Source organism: Empidonax traillii, unplaced genomic scaffold, assembly GCF_003031625.1.
Source record: "Empidonax traillii isolate 1590-97213 ecotype Southwest subspecies unplaced genomic scaffold, ASM303162v1 scaffold646:size549819, whole genome shotgun sequence".
NCBI lineage: Eukaryota > Metazoa > Chordata > Aves > Passeriformes > Tyrannidae > Empidonax > Empidonax traillii.
The window spans coordinates 434455-454833 of NW_020955839.1; the positions used below are offsets into that span (position 1 = coordinate 434455).

Sequence of the window (20379 nt, forward strand, 5' to 3'; positions counted from 1 at the left end):
TGAAGCATGGACCGTAAAGAAGTTAAGACATGTCATTGTGCACTGGCAACTCATTTCAGTTTTGCCTAGCAGACTGGTTAAATTTGATTCTTGCCTTTCTTTTTCCTCTCTAAGGGAAAGTTTGGAAAATTTAAGAGGTATGTTGCTCACAGTACCCACGTAACAAATGTCCGTTGGACCTACGACGACAGTTTGTTGGTCACTGTTGGAGGAGCAGACACCTCTTTAATGCTGTGGACTTATGAGATGGAAGGGCATCGGGATAGCAGGCAGTGTGACAGTGAAGAGTCTGACCTAGATTCTGAAGAAGATGGAGGTGAGTAATAATTTTTAGAACTAGCTGGATTATGCTATTTCAAGAAAACTTTATTTTTATTAATGGAAAACTGCTAATTTAGAAATAATCTTGTTTTATAGATTGTTTTGATTGTAAGTAGTGAAGAGTCTTCAAAAACGTTAAATAAAATTTCTTTTGGGGGAAAGGACTGATAAACTGCTGACAAGAAAATGATCATGAAAGGTTTGACTTACTGCTGCTTTGAGCCAGAGAAAATTGTGCTCAATGTCTATAAAAATAGAATCATCACAGTTTAGATTTAGGCACCAATTCTAAAGGAAATATATTGAAATCCGTGTAACATGAGATCATTGTAATCTTGATGTTATAGCATCTTTTTCCATAACATGGAAGCATAGTAAACTAAGGTAGACTGATGTTGATAAATGGAGCAATCTATTGCAAGATCATAAAATCAATAGTTATAAAGTGTTAATTACATTTTGTAATATCAACTTCTGCTGCTTTTGCCATACTTAGTGTTTTTCTTTTTGTGTTATGAAGTAACATGTTATGTTACTTCCAAGGGTTCATTAGCCTCCAGGCTTGTTTTCTCTTCTCCCAAGCACAGTTCTTCCTCCATTACAATTCAACATTATTCAAGCCTTTTTAAACTATCACTGCTACTCTTTAAATAGTTCTGTGTAATAAATTATCTTCAGTTTTCACTAAAATCTGCTAAATGACCAAAGAAACACTTTAAATATCAGAGACATAGTAAACATTCATTGGAGAAGAGTTTTTATTCACTTTCTTCTTAAAATTATTGAAGAATACGTCCACAAAGTAATTTAATGGCCTACATGAGGACTTGTCAGCTTTAACTTTCTAAGTCAAAAATTGAAATTTTCAGAGATTTCTGTCTGTGACCTGTTAGCACATCTTAGCCCTTTAACCTTCCCTAGGCTCTGGTGCTTTACACAGAACTCTCTTAAGCTATGTGTTCAACAGCACTCTAGAAGATAGAGAGGTCTGTGAAGCTTTACAAGAAAAGACACTGATATCTTTATCCACAAAAGCTTCTCTTGGTCATGTCCTATTAATTTCAGTTAGAGTTAAGAACTATTCACAGTGTTGGCATTAGAAGTCTTATCTTAAAAAAATAAATAATGGTGGGTGAGTAACAACCCTGTCACTATTTAGCTTTTTTGCCAAGTTTACCATAGTGAACATCACCTTGATATGCCTGACTGTCCCTAAGCATTGTGTAGGAACCCTGTGCAGACCTATAGATTCCATCATGATGAATGGGTCCTGGAACTGAGAACAACCAGGTGCCAAAACTTACAGAACTTAAGAGCAGGTGGCAGGTAGTGTGGTCCTTTGTTAGTGATCCTAGTTAAGGCCAACCAAGCAAAAATGGGAGATAGCTTTGAACTCCAATTATTTTTTCCACAAAGATATTGTTGGGAATTTTTTTCTCAGAATGCCTTTTATTGACAGTGTTCATGATTCCCAGCTACTTCCTTTCTGATGTATATTTATGTTACTAATAATAGATGCTATAATTTTTTTTGTAATCCAGTACGTTGTTGAAATCTGCACAAATTATGATTTAATTTTTTTTTCTGGTACCTTAGTTTGGTTTGATACTGTTCACTCTGATTTTGTTAGGTTATGACAGTGATGTAACAAGGGAAAATGAAATTAATTACACCATCAAAGCCTTATCAACAAACATTAGACCAATGTTTGGAATTAAGCCTCATCTGCAACAAAAGGAGCCAACCTTAGATGAAAGGTAATTACTAAATTGCAATTCTAGCCAGGGAATCAATCTGAAATGATGATTAATAGTAAAACAAATTATATTGAAATATATAATTCTTAACTTAAAAGGATACTTATAAAAAGAGTCTGAACATTTCTTTGGAAGAAAGAAAAAGAAAATTCTTACCTAAGGACTAGGCTGTATATATATTTCAGAGAACACAAAAGACTACAAATGGTGTACGTACATTTTTATGTTTGGGGAATTTCTTGAGATAATTAATTTATTTGCTGGTGTTTAAGAATATGTTCTTTTTGAAACTTAAATACTAAGTGGTATCTAGTGGTGGCATTATAGACATGAGCCTGTACAATTTTTTTAATGAAACACAGCACTCTGTTTTTTGGTTTGGCCAACAAACTACTCTGACAAAGTCAGCTCTAATTGCTCCTTGCACTGCTTCTGTCTCCACATAACTTGTACCTTTCTTTGAAAAATTCTGACTGCAGTGGTTCTGCATTTTCTGTTAATGAGTCTTGGAAAGTGAAGTTGGTTGCTTTGCAGTGTAAGTTGTATTGCTTGGTTCACTATTGTTTGCTTTAGAAATGAATGGGTGGGGAGCAGAGTAGAATAAACCAGAAAATAAAATAAATGTGAATTAGAAAAACAATTTATAACCACTAGAACGTTGTAGAATCTGCAGCCGAGAACAGGACTCTGAAAGTTGTTGTTTGTTGTCAGTAAAATAGATGTGGACAGTATATGTGAGGGAAAAGGGAAGAGGAATTCCTAATGTGGCAATTGAGGAATGCTAATATTAAAGAGAGGGGAGTGAGGAAAACGACACAATATAATTAGGTGTAAGGATACGGAGAAATAGCAGATTGGAAACCTCCTGCAGGAATATGAGGAGTTCTGCTATGACACTCATGCCTATTTCTGCAGTGAAGCTGGACAGATCTGTGATACCCTTGTTGAGAAATGCAACTTGATACTGTGGGAGTTTTGGGTCGTCTTTTGCTTTTAAGTTGTGTTGCTGAAGGAGGGAGTGGGATGCCTGTGTATAAAGCTGTGGTTCCCTGTCTTGCATTTATAATGAGAAATAGTCTTTCTCTTTTTTAATTAGATTATTTGATGTGGAAATCAAAAAGAAATAATGTGCATGGTATGAAAGTTATGATTAAAGAGATTTTTTTTTTATATGAAATTGTAAACCTCTTGTGTTTCTTTCAAGAATTGTTGCTGGAAGCTGAGTGAATTGTGGTTTTCAGTTTCAAATAAAATATTAAAAGAGAATTAATTCTGTAGCAAGGTAATTAAGTTCTGATTCAGAATGCGTAAAAGTTAATAAAAGAATTCCATTGACTGCATTATTAAAAGTTTGGGGCCCTAAAACTTCAGAGAAAAGTTCTTTGTAAAGACTAAAACCAGGTTATGGTTACCGTATATATTTTAATTTCTGTTCTGCTAAAGCTAATATTGTGTAAGATTGGTAAGTATTTTAATCTACTTTCATAGATATTGATTTTTATTTTATTTTTATTACTCTTTCCTTTTGCTTCCTATGAAGGCAAGGGGTAGTAAGGTAAGTTTATTTACACAAAGTCCAGGATTAAATGCATTTTAATAACAAACTACTTAGAAAAATAATTGCACTTTGAAATAGAAATGAAGAATTTACCTCTTTACTATTAAATAGCAACTTGATAATGGGTAGAAAAGGGATAAGGATCAAAAAAATCCATCCGGTTCTCGGTCTGAGTTGACATGAGTGAACACTAAATAGAGTACTTGGGACAAGGTGTTCAAATCTCTTCCTCCTTTCCTCAATACTTTGGAGTGACTAAAGAACAGCTTGACTTCAGTAGCTAGAGCCAGAGCTTGCCTAACTGCTTGTGGACTTCTGTAAGACTTTATTACAGTATTGTTGTACACGTCCAACATGGAATAAAGAGTGCAGTGAGCATATTGCAGAGATGCCTGAAGTGACTATCTGAGCAGTATCACCATGTCCGCAGCACTATGTTGGAGTTAATAAAGCTTCAGGGATGAGAGGAGAATTGTTGCCCTGGCTGCAGCATTTTACCAATGCACTGTACTACTTGAGGACTGGAGCTGCTGGGTCCCCATAGCGTTCATGTGGGAGTCTCTAGCTTAGGTACCCGCATTAGGTTATGAACTTTTGTACATACTCTATTTAGAATAGATGCATACTCAAAAACCTGCTGTTACATTTGTAGCACAACAAATCCTTAGGCTATAGGCCACTCTTCAGACTTGTAGACTGAGCTGCCAGGACACTTGGACCTACACTGGTTAAGAAAGGAGAAGCCCTCTCATACCTACCTGGACTCTGTGTCAGTGAAGTCACATACCTGTGGTGCTAGAGGATACAATTGTGTAAATCTCTGTGTACCCTTCTTAAAGACAACTTGATATAACCAAGAAAGTTACTGTCTTCATCTAAATTTTAGAACGTACCACTAGCAACCTCTATCAAATTAATTCTGGTTTTAGGCTTTTGGAAAAAAAAAAAAAAGATGCATCTGTAAAGTCTTTGTTTCTGTATAAGTTTTGTGGGGCATGTATAACTTATAAAGAGTTTTGGATTGACCCTGACTGAATGCAAGGTGCCCACCAAAGCTACTCTGTCACTTGCCTCCTCAGTTGGACTGGTGAGAGAAAATACAATGAAAGGCTTGTGGGTGAAAAAAAGGACAAGGGCAGATCACTCACCAATTACTGCCACAGGCAAAACAGGCTCAGCTTGGGGAAATTATTTATTACCAGTTTAATCAGTATAAAAAAAAAAAAATCTTAAAACACTTTACCCCTCCCATCTTCCAGGGCTTAACTTTACTCCTGAGTTCTCTAACTCCTCCTCCCACAGCAGCACAGGGGGACAGGGAATGGGAGTTGCAGTCAGTTCACCCATTATCACTGCCACTCCTTCCTCCTCAGGGGAAGGACTCCTCACACTCTTCCCCTGCTCCAGTGTGAGGTCCTTCCCATTGGAGAAGTTCATGGAGGACTTTCTCCAATGTGAGTCCTTCTCATAGTCTGTGATGGATCCAACATGAATCCCTTGCATGGGCTGCAGTCCTTAAGGAACTGACTACAGTTGTGTGACCTCCACAGGGTCACAAGTCCTGCCAGCAAACCAGCTCCAGTGTGTGGGCTCCTCTCTCCATGCTGACACAGGTCCTGCCAGGAGCCTGCTTCAGTTCAGGCTTCCCATGGGGTCATAACCTCCTTCGGGCACACCCCCTCTCCAGTGTGTTGTCCGTCACAGTTGTCCTTCCACTGTGGATCTCCATGAACTGCAGGGGGACAGATGCTTCACCATGGTCTTCACCATGGGCTGCAGGGGCCTGGAGCACCTGCTCCCCCTCCTTCTTCACTTACCCTTGTGTTTGCAGAGTTGTTTCTCTTGCATATTCCTACTACTCTTCTCCAGTTGCTGTTGTGCAGCAACTTTTTCCCCCTTCTCAAATGTATTGTCCCAGAGGTGTTACCACCGTCACCGATGGCTCAGCCTTGGTGGGTCTGTCTTGGAGCTGGCTGGCACTGGCTCTGCTTCTAGCAGCTTCTCATAATGTCACTCCTGTAACCCCTCCTGCTACCCAAACCCTGCTGTGCAAACACAGTACAACTGTTTAGAGTGTACATTGTACATCCATGGCATTCCATGTTATGCATAAGATTGTTATGTTGACAGTCAAACATCAGAAAAATTATGATTCTTGTAGTAACACTTTATTGGAATCCCTGTATTCTCAGGATCTCAGGGGCACACTAGTGTACAATGTACTTCTGAGAATGTCTTTCCACTAATTTAGAAAGGATGTGTATTAATGATTAAAAATGTGTATTATTAGTGTATGAAGGAGACTCTATTCAGAAACTATCTGAATCTCTTTTATTGTATTGTAGAGTATTGTAGATTGTTGTGCCTGACAGCTGAAATGTAATTCATAAGCTCTAGCTTAATAGTGAAGTTTCCTCTACATAAAAGGAACATGACTTTTAGTATCCAGAGATAAATGAGATAAAGAACAGAACACTAAAAGAGGAAGTAGCTTATCTGAAATCTCATGTGCTTCCTAGTTCTAACTCACAAAAGCACATCTGTGAGGCCAAGAGCTGTAGTCTGACACTGTGGCCTGCATTTAGAGTCAGGTATTGCTCAAAAATTGATTCACTAAAATTATTTTGATTGTAATATTTATTAGAAAGGTTGAGTTGACCTTGGGGTTTTTTTAAGCAGTAGGATGACATCAGAAATTACAGTTTTATGCCATTTAGTCTATCAAAAATTCAAATACATATCAAAGGGTGTGCCAAAAGAGCGGTTCTTTGCTAAAGCGCTGCAGAAATCAATGAAGGAATTCCTAGAGTCAGAAGGGGATAGCAAGCTAAAGAGGTTGCAAAATGCTGTAGTCTGGTGGATAGTGACTTCTTTAGTCACCTATAGGTGAAGGAACATGGGACTTTTTTGCCTAATTATTTTTTTCTAGTGACCCTTAATTTGAAAATCTGAGTGCAGTTCCCAGAAAATGAATCTGAACTAAGGATTAGTTTTGCTCTTCAACAAATAAAGTTTCCTGTTCTCAGCTTTTTGGTTTTGCTCATAAATTACTTTTTTCTTTGAAATAGCAGAAGTTAAAAAAAAAAAATTCTTTTCCCCTTCACAACAACAAAGTTTTACTAAAAGCAGTGGACATTTCTGTGTCTGTATCATTTTTACAGCTAAGACATTAACTGGAGATGTAAGTTGCATCAGCTTCTACTTCCAGGCCATACTGCTTTTATTTTTCCATCAGGACAAACATGATCTTCCCAGGTTTTTCTGAGACTTTTTTTTTCTTATTTAAGCAATTCAGTATTCAAAAGAAAATAAGAGAGATGGTTATTTTTTAAACCTGGAGATGCTAGTGCTGTAAAAGTTGATATGCTGAATAGAAATATGTTAAAGCTATAAATTTCAGGCAACTTTTAAAAAAACCATGGATCTTGAACTCAAGATTTCATTCAAATTCAGTTGGTTTAAGGTTTGCTTGCAGTGCTGTTAAAGGCCACCTCTACTAATGATATACCATTCTCATGTAGTGAAATTACCATACTATGTCACTTAAATTGGAATACTTATTTCAACTTCTATTGAAAACACAAAATACCACTGGCTGTGAGGCAGCACTTAGGTCTGTCACTTGAATTATTTATAATTTCTGAATAATATTGTTTATAGGTAATTTTTTTTATGTGATTAGGTGTCTACTATGTCTCTAGTTTGGCTGTGTAATAGCACTAGGCATATTCACCAACACAAAATAAATTTGAAAACCATTTTGATCCTTTAGTAAGACTTCTTTTCTAGCATTTTTTTTTTTGCTAAATAAATTACTAAGAAAAAATCCATAAAGATTGATTTTGAAAACATTTTTGGCTCAGCTACTTCCTGAACTGCAAATCACTGAAGGCTAGGAGATGATTCTGGAGAATATCACTACATTCTTATTCGGTTCTTATGCTCCCTGAAGTTTGCTATTTGTCACTGTCAAAGGGGAAATGCTGTGAATAATGTCCCTTACATAAGAATGGCTATACCAAGAGATCTCAAAACTGAACAACCAGGAATTCCAGTAATTTTTCACTATAAATTTTAAAGATTTGCAGGCAGCTAAAACCATTACTCAGTCCATATGCTGAGATCTCTTACATGAAAGATCCCAGTGGTTTTTATCATTTGAAAATTCTTTGGATGTTTTGCATCCTCTCCCAGGTAAATTCAAAACCAAGTGTTGTGGCAAAACTGCTTTTATTTATGTATTTACTTATTTTTTGTCTTGAGGATTTTTTTGAGTGTGTATAAGGACATATGGACAGATGTAAAAATGGGAAGGAAACAAAAAATTATTTACAAATTAGTCATTTACAGATTCAGAAATGAAGAATTTCTACCCAGTACAGACAGCAAATCAATCTAAATTGTTTTTCCGAGGGAGTGAGAGAGGAGGAGGCTACTGAAATGAAATTTCCTTTATCTGAACCTCCTAATTATCACCTTGTAATTGCTACTGAAGAAGAAATTAAGAGATTTTAAACAAATATTTTCCATATGTTTTGGATAAATTAACAGAATGCAATTACATTTTTCTGTTTGCTATTCTAGTGACTTGTGATATCAATGTAAATATCACAAATTCCAGTGCTCTTTTTGTAAAAAATCATCTTCTCTTTTTACTCTGTCAACTTGTGTGATCTGGGAGAGGGGAGAAGCCAGGAAACAAAATGAAAAATTATAGCCTGAGATTTTGTAATAGTAGCTTCCTCTTTCTCTCTATCTTCCCTATTTGCAGAATAAATTAGATTACAGGAAAGTTTAAATTTAAAGTTAACTTTTTAAGAAACAACAGTTTTAGAAAACATAGAAGCCAACCTTTATGCCCATTGAAATGTATGTTAGTACCCTTGAGATTGAAACCCCTGAGATTTCAGATTTCATTCTTTCCAAGCATGAATCTAATTATTATTAGTTATTCGTATAGAAAGCTGTAGATGGAAACAACATTATGGAAAGAAACAGTTTGAGGTAATTATTTCTTCCTCCCAAAGATGAGCTAAAACTCGTGTCTTTGAGGAAGTGAAAAAACCAATTAGCAAGGTATCAAGTTTTGCCAAATAATCTCCTTTTTTGAATGCAAAGAGAAGAATCTATTAATTTTGCAACTTAAAAGGAAATGTCTAGAGGAATGATTGCATGGCCCATTGATGGGGGTTGGAAGATTTGTATTTGGTTTATGATCTGTGTAGACTGGTTTTATCAATAGAACCTAAGAAGTTATCTGAACAGAATGCATTTATTGAAGAAAAGGATAACTGGAACTCAGACATATTCCTAGATAGGTTGAATACAACTTCACATAAGTCTTCCATATTTCAGTGATGAGGACTGAACAAAAGCCTTTTACAAAATCTGCCTTGTATGAGTTAGGTATCCAATCATATCTCCATGTATGTAAACATTTGCTAGCTAGTAATTTGGAGTGTCATATGCAGTCCATGTGGTAGAATTGGATATTAAAGAATTGAAACTGCCAAATTAAAGCTAAAAAGTTTCCTCTGACTATATGAACATTTGTTTCAGTGGACTCAGGAAAATTGTAAGAGAAAACTGAGCTCTGTTCTTGGAGAATTTCTCATTTCCCCTGCATAGCGCTTACTGTGAAAATTATCTGAAGGTATTTGAATTCTGTAGTCATTGAAGAATTGCATGCTACTGACTGTAAAACCTGTTTAAGATACACTTGGATTTTATTGTGAGAAAAGGCTTAGTTGCTTCCTATATGAGGAACAGTGCATCAATCTCAAAATGCAGGATAAAGTTAGAACTAAGAACAGATTCAGTAAAGCACACTAATTTCAATGAGTGAAAAAAATCCATTTGTAAATTAGTGAATTGTTAACATCGTGCTCTTAATTTTCAGAAAGTTTTTCCTAAATTATTCCCTAAATTATTTTTGCTTCACTTACAAGTGATAAAGACTAACCTGTGTCCTCCTTGCCACAGTGGAGTTGCTTGGTGGTTCTAACCACGTCAGTGGAAGTGTACCTGCTAATCAAACTAATGGAAAGTACCTGTGCATACTAAAAATATTAGGAAATAATCTATACATGCCCCTATATTGTGATGGTTAATAATGATTTTCGGCTAGTTGAGGTATAGGAGTGTGCATCATACCTGACTGAGGAAACCTGTCCAGTGCAAAATATCTTCAGTTAACATAAGCTGGATTGAATAGTCATGAAAAAACAGTATATATCAGCAGAGCTCAATAGCCCACACATTTTGACTAGCTGAGATAATTGTATTTTAGTATAGCTGAGTGTATTTTTATGAGTGAACCTGAGTGTCTGTCTCTAATAGTGAGTTGACTGTTCTATCCATCAGCTCATTTTGTGCATTAAATCTGCACAGCCTTTCTTTGAGTAATTCAGGTGTTATGTTTGCCAACTCTTTAAACACTTGACATACTTCAGAGGTTTTTGGGTCTGCTTCTGTTTTCTTTCCCTGTTTGCAGTAGGAATTATTCCTAAGAATTTTATTCTCATGCAAACAAGTGTTCATAATTCCCATTTAAGTGAATGTGAATTTTCTATACAAATAATAGATTTACTTAGTAATAGGTTTACTTAGTCTGTGAAGTGAGTAATCCTCTTGTTGTAAAAAGAAGTAAACAAACCAGGAAGTCAATAATAACAATAATAATTTATATGAATGATTCACTGACTTTTCACAACTTTTAGCCAAACTTGTATAAGTAATCCTTTTCTCTTTCCCATCTGCTGCTGAAAAGAGGTTCCAGGTAATGCTTTTATTTTGCTATCTAGTCCATCATTTACTGTCATCTCCCACTTTCCTTAAAAAGCCATCTGTCATGTTGGGTGCTATACAATGCACCTATCACTCTTTAGAATATTGCTGTATTACGAATTATAAATTACATGTATTCATTGTAGTTGTTTCATTAAATAGGCTAGATTTTTTCAAACCTAACAATATAAAATTGACTCCATAAACTATTAAACTTCCCTATGTTTTACAAGTAGTGTTATTCAATATTTATTAAAATATAGAGATTAACACTCTTTCCAGTTCTCTGGTTGACAGCTGTTTTGCTGTCACTGATGAGACAGTCTCACCTGACATGTCAAAGTGTATATATTACTAAATTATATAAGAATTAGATTACCTATATCTGCATTAATAGATACAAACTGGTACTTACTACTCATAGGACATGTGAAAATGTTTATGAGCAATTATTACCAAGAAGCAGTATTTAGAAGCTACCAAGTTTCATCATCATCTAATGGAAATCAGACCTCTATAAATTTTTACAAGTGACTTTGAAGATCTTGCCAACAGTAAATTGAAAGAAGTCATCCTTATTTTTAAAATTCATTCTATATTTATTCTCTTAATAACTTCAGAAACTCAGTATTGATAATGAAAATAGAGAGTGAAATACATCATATAAGACAACATGGGTAACAGCATCAGTAATGTTGAAACTATGTCTAAAAGTATGAAAAAGGGATTTCTTTGTTTCACAAACTACTTAGAAATGCTCATACGCAATTTTCATGATTTCATAACAAGAAATACTAAAAAATATATACGGACTCTATTTTCATTTTGAAAATAAAGCAGCAATATTAAGGTATTCATTTCCCTTATGATAGATGGCTGCAGCTCTCCTTCCACATTCTCAAACTGAACTCGTCCATATGTGCATTTGCCCCACAATGTTATTCGTGCTCTCCTTCCCATCTTCTGCCCGCGGTTTTTTGAGCATGGAACCAGTTGTGCATACAGGTGTATGACCACTGTGTGTTGCATATGCCACCACTCACTTTCCTGCACATTAAATAGCGAGTGAAAAATACCTTCACCTTTCACACCTTCAAAAATGCACTTGGAAAATGTATTCTTCTGTCCTTCAACATTCTTGCTTTTAAATACGCAAGCTGACATTTTGAAACTTAATTGGGAAAAAAAGGCATATGTGCTTCTAATTTATGTTCCAGTTCCACTGCTCTGGTAGAGTTAACCTTTCATGGATAGGTACTTGGATAAATTGTTTAGGTGACCTGTGAGATAATAAAGCTGAGTAAAAATTGCCAGTACGTTCTCTTTATTCTGTTGTGTGGTAGTGTACAAATGTAAACGTACTCTAATGATTGGCTAAGGATGATATCAACCTATATTTGTATCTATGTAGCTTTTAAGCCTAGAAGATCTTCTCAAGCAGTTGTGAGATTGTTTTACCTCTTCTCCCATTCTATCATGAGGGATTAGCAGACAGCAAATATAAAAATGCCACATTCTAGAACCAAGCAGCGGAGAAATGTTTAGTTCCTTTGCATGTTGATGCTTCACAGCAAAGTGGCACTCTGATTTTCTTTTTACTCTTTAATATGTCTTTGACAACTGGATTTCTTTTCCTCTTCGGATTCTGGAACATGTCAGTAGAAACAGCATGCACAACAAACAGCATGGACAGTCTCACATTTCTGCAGTCCTCCCTACTATACTTGCTGTTTGATTTTATTGCTCTACATGGGATGAGAGAAGAGGTAACATGACAGTGGAAAGCTGATTATTGGGAAAACTAATGGTTAGAACCAACAGAATCACTGGTATACAATCTTTGTCTTTTTAACACTTCAGCATTGTTCCCAATTCCCATGTTTAAAAAGAGAAAGATACATATTGCATTTACTTAATTAAAAAAAAAAGAGGTTTCAATGTAACATTATGTAAGTGATTTTTAAGAAATCACTTTTGTATAAGTACTTTTTGTACTTGCATTTTTAAGTGGGATCCTAGTTACCTAATAAATGAGCAACAATTATGGAGGTACCCAAGAAATTCAGAAATTTTAATTAGAACTCAAAATAAAATTGTAGGTAGGAAAAAATTTGGTTAGCTGCTGTTAATATCATTAACTTTTTACAAATAAGGTATTAGATGTGTTTCAGTATCTATAATTCTTAGCCATAAAATAACAAGTTATGTAGAATCATGAGTAGGTTCAATTCTTTTAACTTGTTAATCCTGCTCATTCTTCAGAGACTTTTGATTTCATAGGCAGAGAACTGGTTATTGTTTTGTCATTTAACTTCACAGACTGTAAGTACTAGAATTTGCTCCATTTTAAGTAGTATTTATATTCATATGCATAAACCCCCAAACCACTACAAAATCCAAACAAAACTTTTTGTAATATTTTGGGATATCAGTGTGACCATTTCAAAAATTATATTGGGGTAAAAAATTCTTTTTAGAAGAGAAGAGGGAATCTTAATGTAAATTTACCTCAGATGTTTAATGAAGCTGTCTGATTTATTTCTCCTTCTCCCCACCCCAGCAAATTTTAAGAGGAACTGCATTATATTAATTTCTCTTTGTCTCTTCATTTACTTGAATGAATATGGGCAGGTTTTTATTCTCTGTATCACTGAAAAGCTTTCAGAAAGCCCATTCCCTGTACTCAACCTGTGCCTTTCAGTTTCTGTTCATGCATTTCAGTATTTGATTCAGTTTGGGTAGCACACAGTGATGAGAAGATTTCTACGGCACTGGGAGATCCCTGTTGCCTTCTAATCAATGTATTTTTAACTGAAATTGCTCATCTGCTGTGAAAGTGGGGAATAAATACAGTCAAACATCTTTTCCTCTTTTAGATGACCTCTTTCCGTATATATTTAATATGGTAAACACTGGGGAACTTTTTAAAAATTTAGACATTTCTAAATAAAAAATGTATTTTCTTTATATTTTAAAAGGAAAAGGTGAGAGTTTTACCTAGCAGTGCTATTTTTGTAGTCTGACAAACTAGATGAGAGGATCCTAGGAGTCAGTGATGGAATAGGACAGAAGAGAAGACATGGAAAATAACTTGGCAGGCTAGGAATTTCACATCAAGTACAAAAGCTGGTTGAGAGACAGTGGTGATTCAAGAGTGGTCATGAAATTGGATGTTGGGATTGGTGACAGAAATGAGACAGATTCCATGATTCCTGTACTGGTCAATGTGCTTGTATGGATGATGAAGACGCCCCAGACTGTGATTGGTGTGTTTTTCCTCCTCTTTTCCAAAAGTTAGGAGATTACTTTCTCCCCTTCACGTACCGAAAGTCTTACAGCTAGGTCCAGACTATAATTGAAAAGGATATTCAAATGTCTTGCTTTTCTGTCACAAGGTATACATGAATCTCTTCTATTTGGAAACCTCAGAGAGGAAAAAAAGAACTGAAGACCTTTGAGAATTAAGTCTGAGGATACATTCCCACCACACAAATTTCAAGCAGGACTTGAAGACTGTATTTAAATGCTGTTTTCTTTTAAAATTTGTCTCTGAACAAATAGACCTTTAGTGCCTGTCCACACTGGACTCCTTGTCTGACCTGTCTTGCTATATATGGTCAAAGTCTCCAGATTTTGCCTTTACTGCCAATTTATTAGAGACCTGTTTTTCAATAAAAAGAATTTTGGGAGTAACAAAAACCAAGTGTTAAACTACCATTCTTGGTGAAGTTGTAGAAATCTTTTTCCACACTTGAGCTTTTGTTCTCTGGTTTAATTTGCACTTATTTATGAAGGAATATCAAATATGATCTTTCATCTTCCTTCATGCCTTGAATTTTCCTTTTACCTTTAAATTATTATTTCATACCTTGCTCCGGTAAGAATTTAATGCAGCCCATATTCCCTCCCTGTGAAAACACTCAGAGTATTAACTAACTATGCAGTTTAAAGTAGCAATATTTCTTGTTATATCTGGACTTGATTTTCTATTGCAAAGGTTTCACATTTCATAAAATCTACATGTATGATGCTGAATTTGAGTGATCCAGCCATATGACAGGCTTCTTTAGCAGAGAGAAATTTTTCATCATCTATTTTTCTTTTGTAATTTTTTTCCCTTAAGTACTTTACAGGTTTCTAAGAGTAGAGGAAGTAACGGGAACATCTCAAAACACAGTTTATAGTTGCAGTATAATTTGCATTATAATATGTACAAATATTTTGTTCCACAATATGACATCAATCTATGAATGTACTGAAAGTGGGCAGGGAAAATGAAGAAATAAACCTAAGAAAATGCTATTTTATTTGAATAATTGAAAAAATACTTTTCAACTGTAGTTCAAAACATAGTGTAAAAACAAATCATATTTTATTGTTCTTAGAAAACACAGTCATTATCTTGAATCAAATTCTTCACTCAAACAGGAGCAGAGATGAAATTAAAAGTGCTTTGTACTACAAAGGAATATGAAAAACGAGCTGACCTGTTGCTTTATGTGTGGTATTAGTTTGTTAAGCTGCATATTGGATTAAATCATCTGGATGTAATTGAATCTATACATAAAATTTATTTTTAAATTAATTGTTCTTCTTAACAGTCAAGCTTACAGGTTTCTTGTCATGGCCACAAATGCTGTATCTACAGAATCAATAACCAATGCTCCTGCAAATTACTGGGAATAGCTGCATAATTTTAATAAATAAAGCTCATTTGTGTGTTTGTTTCTTTGTATATGAACAGTTGAACATAGTGTGAAAGACAGGTTGCAGATATTTGTTAAATATATCCTGCTGAGATTTCTTAATTAAATCTGGACTATTCAGAACAGTGGAACATAAATTATGGCTGTTACTCCTGCATTTGCATGGTCATGGTTTACTGCCAAGTAAGCATTGATCGATATCTCATTTCTGCTGATGTAAGAGAGAAGTTAGGGTCTACTGAAGGCATGTGGGAACAGGAATGATTATCCCAAGTATTTAGATTAATCAGCTAAGCCTTTATTCAGTAAAAATTACTACAGAGAAGATGGAAGTACCTTAAGAACATAGTTTGAAAAAGCTAAGAATATTTTATAAGTGGTTAGTCATTTTAAAACAAACCTTTGCATTAACCCCATGGATTGTTGAAGAATTGTTAGAGAACCTAACATGTTAAAGGATTTTAGGTTTTGCTTTTCTCCTTTGACAGAGATATTCCTTTTAAGAATGAATACAAATATTAATTAAGTAGGATAGGGTTTAAGTTTTCCGTATGCATTAGCAGGTTGGAAGGTACTGTGTTAGTATGGAATGGGTGACGGACAGCCTTCTCTTATTCACAGTTCTTTATTTCAGACCACCAGTTAGTAGGGCATTGCCACAGCCGGAGAAACTTCAGACAAACAACGTGGGGAAAAAAAAGAGACCTATAGAGGTAAGAAAAACATTGATCTCCTCTTCTTCTCCTTTTAGGATTTTGTTTTCCAGAACATGTGTCTGTGGACACATTAAATGATTGTTTTATGTTAAATGTGTCAAAAATGAAGATAGTGACTAGTGGGTAAATAGCAGAAAAAGTGGGAGAGGCTGTATTTCTTTTTCTTGCAAATTAAGTTGAGTACAACTTAATTCTTGGTAATCATAAAACCTTTGAAATGTCTGTAGAAAGCAATATGTCCTGTGTAGATAACTGGATTGTTAAAGGGTGCATTATTGCTAATAAAACTACTCATTTTTTAATCCAAATTTTTTTTTATTTACTCTAAAACTTCATTTAAAATTCATCATGGATAAAAATTTTTAAAATAATTCTAAAAATTCTATTAATATTGCCTTTAGCTTGGGCACCTGTTTTTTGATTACATGGCAATTGCAAATAAATATATTCACTTTTGATTACTCTGAAGTGGAAATTTCATCTAACCTTGGAAAATGCAGTTGTTTATACCAACTCAAATATCGTCAATGCTATAAAATGATTGGTGTAGCATAATAAGCAGACTTTTGACATCAGTGTTCTAGAAGTTTTAGGCTGTAATTCAGCTTTCTGAATTGCCAGCTGGAATTAAATTGTGGACCAGTGTTTGTCATTCTTTGTTTCTTAGTGTCTTCTGTATTAGAAGAGTTATGCCCTTCATTGCCATTTGTTTATTGATGTGCATGTATATATGAGTGTCTCTTTGTATGTGTATATATATATATATGCTTGTATATACAGACATAAATAGTCTGCAGTGTCCACCAGAGAGATATAAAAGGGTGAGATGACTGTGTATGACAAGAATGAGCAGCAATTTAAATTGATGGGGAAGGCACAATCTCAGTTTCTGTTGGTTTGAGACATTGTTTCAGTCCTTTTCATTTACTACATGAGGACATAATTAAAAAATAAAATCTTACAAAAATTGTAAAGTTCATAATTGTTTTAAGGCTTTGATAGTATCTAATAGATGTGCATATCTTTTTTAGGACCTAATTTTGGAGCTGGTATTTGGGTATCGAGGCAAGGACTGCAGGAACAATGTGCACTATTTGAATGATGGTGCTGATGTAATATATCATACTGCATCTGTTGGGATCTTGTACAATGTGGCAACAGGTAGGAGAAAATTTTGAGGGAAAACATTTCTTCACATATGTGGAGTTACAGTTTATGAAGTAACTAATATGCTTTAAATAAGTATGCAGAAGAATTACAATTTGTTGCTGAAAAATTCAGTCTTTAGAGATGATTCATAATATCTGCATAAGCAAACTAAATATATTGAAATGTTCCTGGTGACTAAACTTTGAAAGAAGTAAAGATTTGATGATTTTGGTGTTAGTTTTTTGAAATTTGCTTGTTAAAATGATTACAGAAACTAAAAGAGCTGAACAACAGGGTCACTGTAGTTTGGGTTTTTTTCTAAAATAAGTTAATAGTATTTTTATTTGGTTTACTTTTCAGTCAGCTGTATTGCATACATTCATTCCAGTAACCAGTTTAGTTTAGATAACTTCAACCATTTAAGGGTAACACAATGCCATTTTTTTCTGTGAAATTTGAGCAACTTGATGTAGAAAACTTGAAGGAGTAGTTTGGAGCTACTGAGTGTTGTGTGTAAAATAGAGATAAAAAATTAGGAGTTTCTGTTTTCTGGTTTTAAGCTCCAAAATGCAACATCACCATAATCCTGTTTTCTAAAAGATATAAAATTTTCAAATAGTGACCATGTGTACATGTGTGTAAATGTTTTAATTAAAGTTGACCTCTTTTTTTTTTTTTTTTTTTTTTTTTTTTTTTTTTTTTTTTTTTTTTTTTTTTTTTTTTTTTTTTTTTTTTTTTTTTTTTTTTTTTTTTTTTTTTTTTTTTTTTTTTTTTTTTTTTTTTTTTTTTTTTTTTTTTTTAGGCTCTCAGTCTTTTTACCAGGAACACAATGATGATATTTTGTGCCTCACTGTTAATCAACACCCCAAGTTTACCAACATAGTGGCAACTGGCCAAGTAGGTATGTTTGTATTTTTGTAAAAAGAATGAACATAAGAGCATGCAATTAGGGCTTTGTAAGTTCATGATAAATCACAAAAATTATCTCCGTTTGTACGAGTGTTACTCAGTTACCTGTCCTCTTTACATGTTTGGGGTTTTTTTTGAGTGTAATTTAATAAAGCTGACAAAAAATGTTGAGGCATGAAAGAAAAATAAATTTATCTTTTGTCTGGAGTATTATCAAAACTATTTTTTTCCAAAATCTTAAGCCCCATGAAATTAGTCTGTTTTTATTGAACAATCAGCTTGTGTTAGACCTTCCAAGGAAGCTGGATCAAGCTAACCTTTATTTCTATATGGATTAAAGCCAGAATTCTTCAAATATGTCACACTGTGTAGGTTTTATCAGGCAGATTTATAATATATACTTGGTGGTCTGATACTACATATTTGTAATATTCCCAGCGGAACCAAAACCCTAATGGTGTTTCCCTACAGATAAATTTAAACTTAGAGGGAAAATGTATATATTTTTCATAGTGCCATTAAAATTGACCTATGAACTAACAAGGTTAATAAAAAGGAAAAAGAAAAAGCAAAAACCCCGCTGTACATCTGCATAGCTAATAGAAACTGCTGTTTCTAAATTTTGCAGAATAGGGAGCTTTGTAGTCCTACAATCTGGTTGCAGTTGTTTGTCAGCAGATTCAAACCCACATTGTTTTCTTCAGCACTTAGAATATGGAAAACCCCCTTATTTCATTTTAGTCAAAATAGTTTATTTTTTTATGTAGCTGTATTTTAGAGGCTTCATCTAAATAAAGTCACAGTTTATTTCACGGTTTACTACCTGCTTTTCTGTGTATTTTGGATTTTTAGGTGCATGTCTCATTAAAATTGACTTATTGATAATAGTAACTGCTTAGCTAAAATAGCTTGATGTCTTGGTAAGTTTCTTACCTCACATCATTTTAAACAAATTTTTAACAGACATTATTGTAATGTCAAAAAATTATCAGCAGATATTTGCCTATGGCTTGATTGCATAGAACGTTTGCAGGAATTACAGGCCTTTTATTGCCTTTAGGAATTTGCTTTTTCAGCATATTTCTTAATCTGCTTGCCTTTCCGCATGGGAAGAATATGAAATTTTTTCTTTCTTCCTTGTTTATCTTACCCAAGAAAAACACAGATTTAATGCTTTTTTTTTTTTAATTTTATTTCATAATCATTGCTACATCAACTGGCAGTACAACAATTTTAACTGGTTTGTAATATGGATTAAGGCATACAAATCAGGGCAGATGACAAAAATTAGACTGAAAAACATATATTTTAAGGAGGAAATTAAATCAGAAAAATGAGCAGGGAGCAAAATATCTTCAAACAACACTTACTTTTACATTTTGAAGCGATATTAAGGAGTACATACTCCTTAAAGAACATGCTTAACTGCTGTCACTTTTCCTACTGATATGATTGGCACAAAGTAGTCTTCAAAAGATTTACTAAAGTATTATCTCAAGTATTTTTAAACTGTAATGCTATGCAGTCTTGGTAATACTTCACAGTATGTGAACCTTTAAATTCCTGATTTCTTAATGCTCTGTAGGAGAATATTGGGTGTATTTGCCATTTGTCAAGGTCAGACTCAAACTCTACTTCTTAGCAGAAAAGCAACAAGCATTTTTTTTCCACTTAATTTGTTAAAATACAAATAACATGAAAAAAATCTTTTTCATTTACTTTGGCAGAGAGAGACCTAACATACACCAAAAGTAGATTTTTGTGTTGTAACTCAAAATGGAAATCAAAATATATTCATTCTATGGTTTGTTTCTGATGTGACTTCCTTTTATCAGTAATTATTCATCTTTAACACTGAAAGCATTATTGGTGCTGCTGCAATGCAAAGAGATGACATCAAGGTGTGTGTTAAGAAATTACACAAAATATGGGGTATATTTTCTTTAGAACTTATTTCTGATCTAATTATCTTTCTGCTGCTTTTCCATTACAGGAGACTCAGCAGATATGTCAGGTAAGGGAAATAAAATTTTAACATCTTCAGGTCTAGTTAGCCTATCTAGTAGCCTTCTGCAGCTTTGTAGAATCATAAGTGATGTGAATTCATTCTTAGTTTATTGAAACCCTGTATCAGTCATATTACTGTCAGCACTGAATATAAACCACAACAACTCAGCAGACTGTAAATATTGAAACAATAAAAATGTTAGAACACACTTAAAAACTACTTTTGTAGTTACACATTCCCTTATTGCTGCCTAGTGATTAGTGAGTTCTAATACATCCTACTACTGTAGCATTCCTGTGTATGCTTGCAGATTTTGTAGACATGTTGGGGCTGACAGTTAATGTTTGCTTTAGACATTCAATTGAGTATAATTTTAATATGCATTTCTAAAGTAAATTCCATTGAGGAGGCCTAGGTGACTGAGTGAAAAAACCAATCACCTTTCACATTTGTGTACAATTGTCATGCA

The 20379-nt window shown here is 34.2% G+C and overlaps 1 protein-coding gene across 4 annotated transcripts in view; it reads left to right on the top strand.

The window, feature by feature from the left end:
* Window positions 1-20379, top strand: part of EML5 (EMAP like 5) — a 116853-nt gene that overhangs the window by 76843 nt on the left and 19631 nt on the right. Inside the window, exons 26-33 of one of the 4 annotated variants that reach the window (XM_027899137.1) lie at window positions 115-316; window positions 1952-2078; window positions 3619-3633; window positions 10406-10414; window positions 15763-15841; window positions 16876-17005; window positions 17796-17894; window positions 19896-19916. In XM_027899137.1, the coding sequence (XP_027754938.1) occupies window positions 115-316; window positions 1952-2078; window positions 3619-3633; window positions 10406-10414; window positions 15763-15841; window positions 16876-17005; window positions 17796-17894; window positions 19896-19916 (682 nt within the window). The remainder of the gene's footprint in view (window positions 1-114; window positions 317-1951; window positions 2079-3618; window positions 3634-10405; window positions 10415-15762; window positions 15842-16875; window positions 17006-17795; window positions 17895-19895; window positions 19917-20379) is intronic. The other 3 variants (XM_027899138.1, XM_027899139.1, XM_027899140.1) reach the window with 3 other exon arrangements.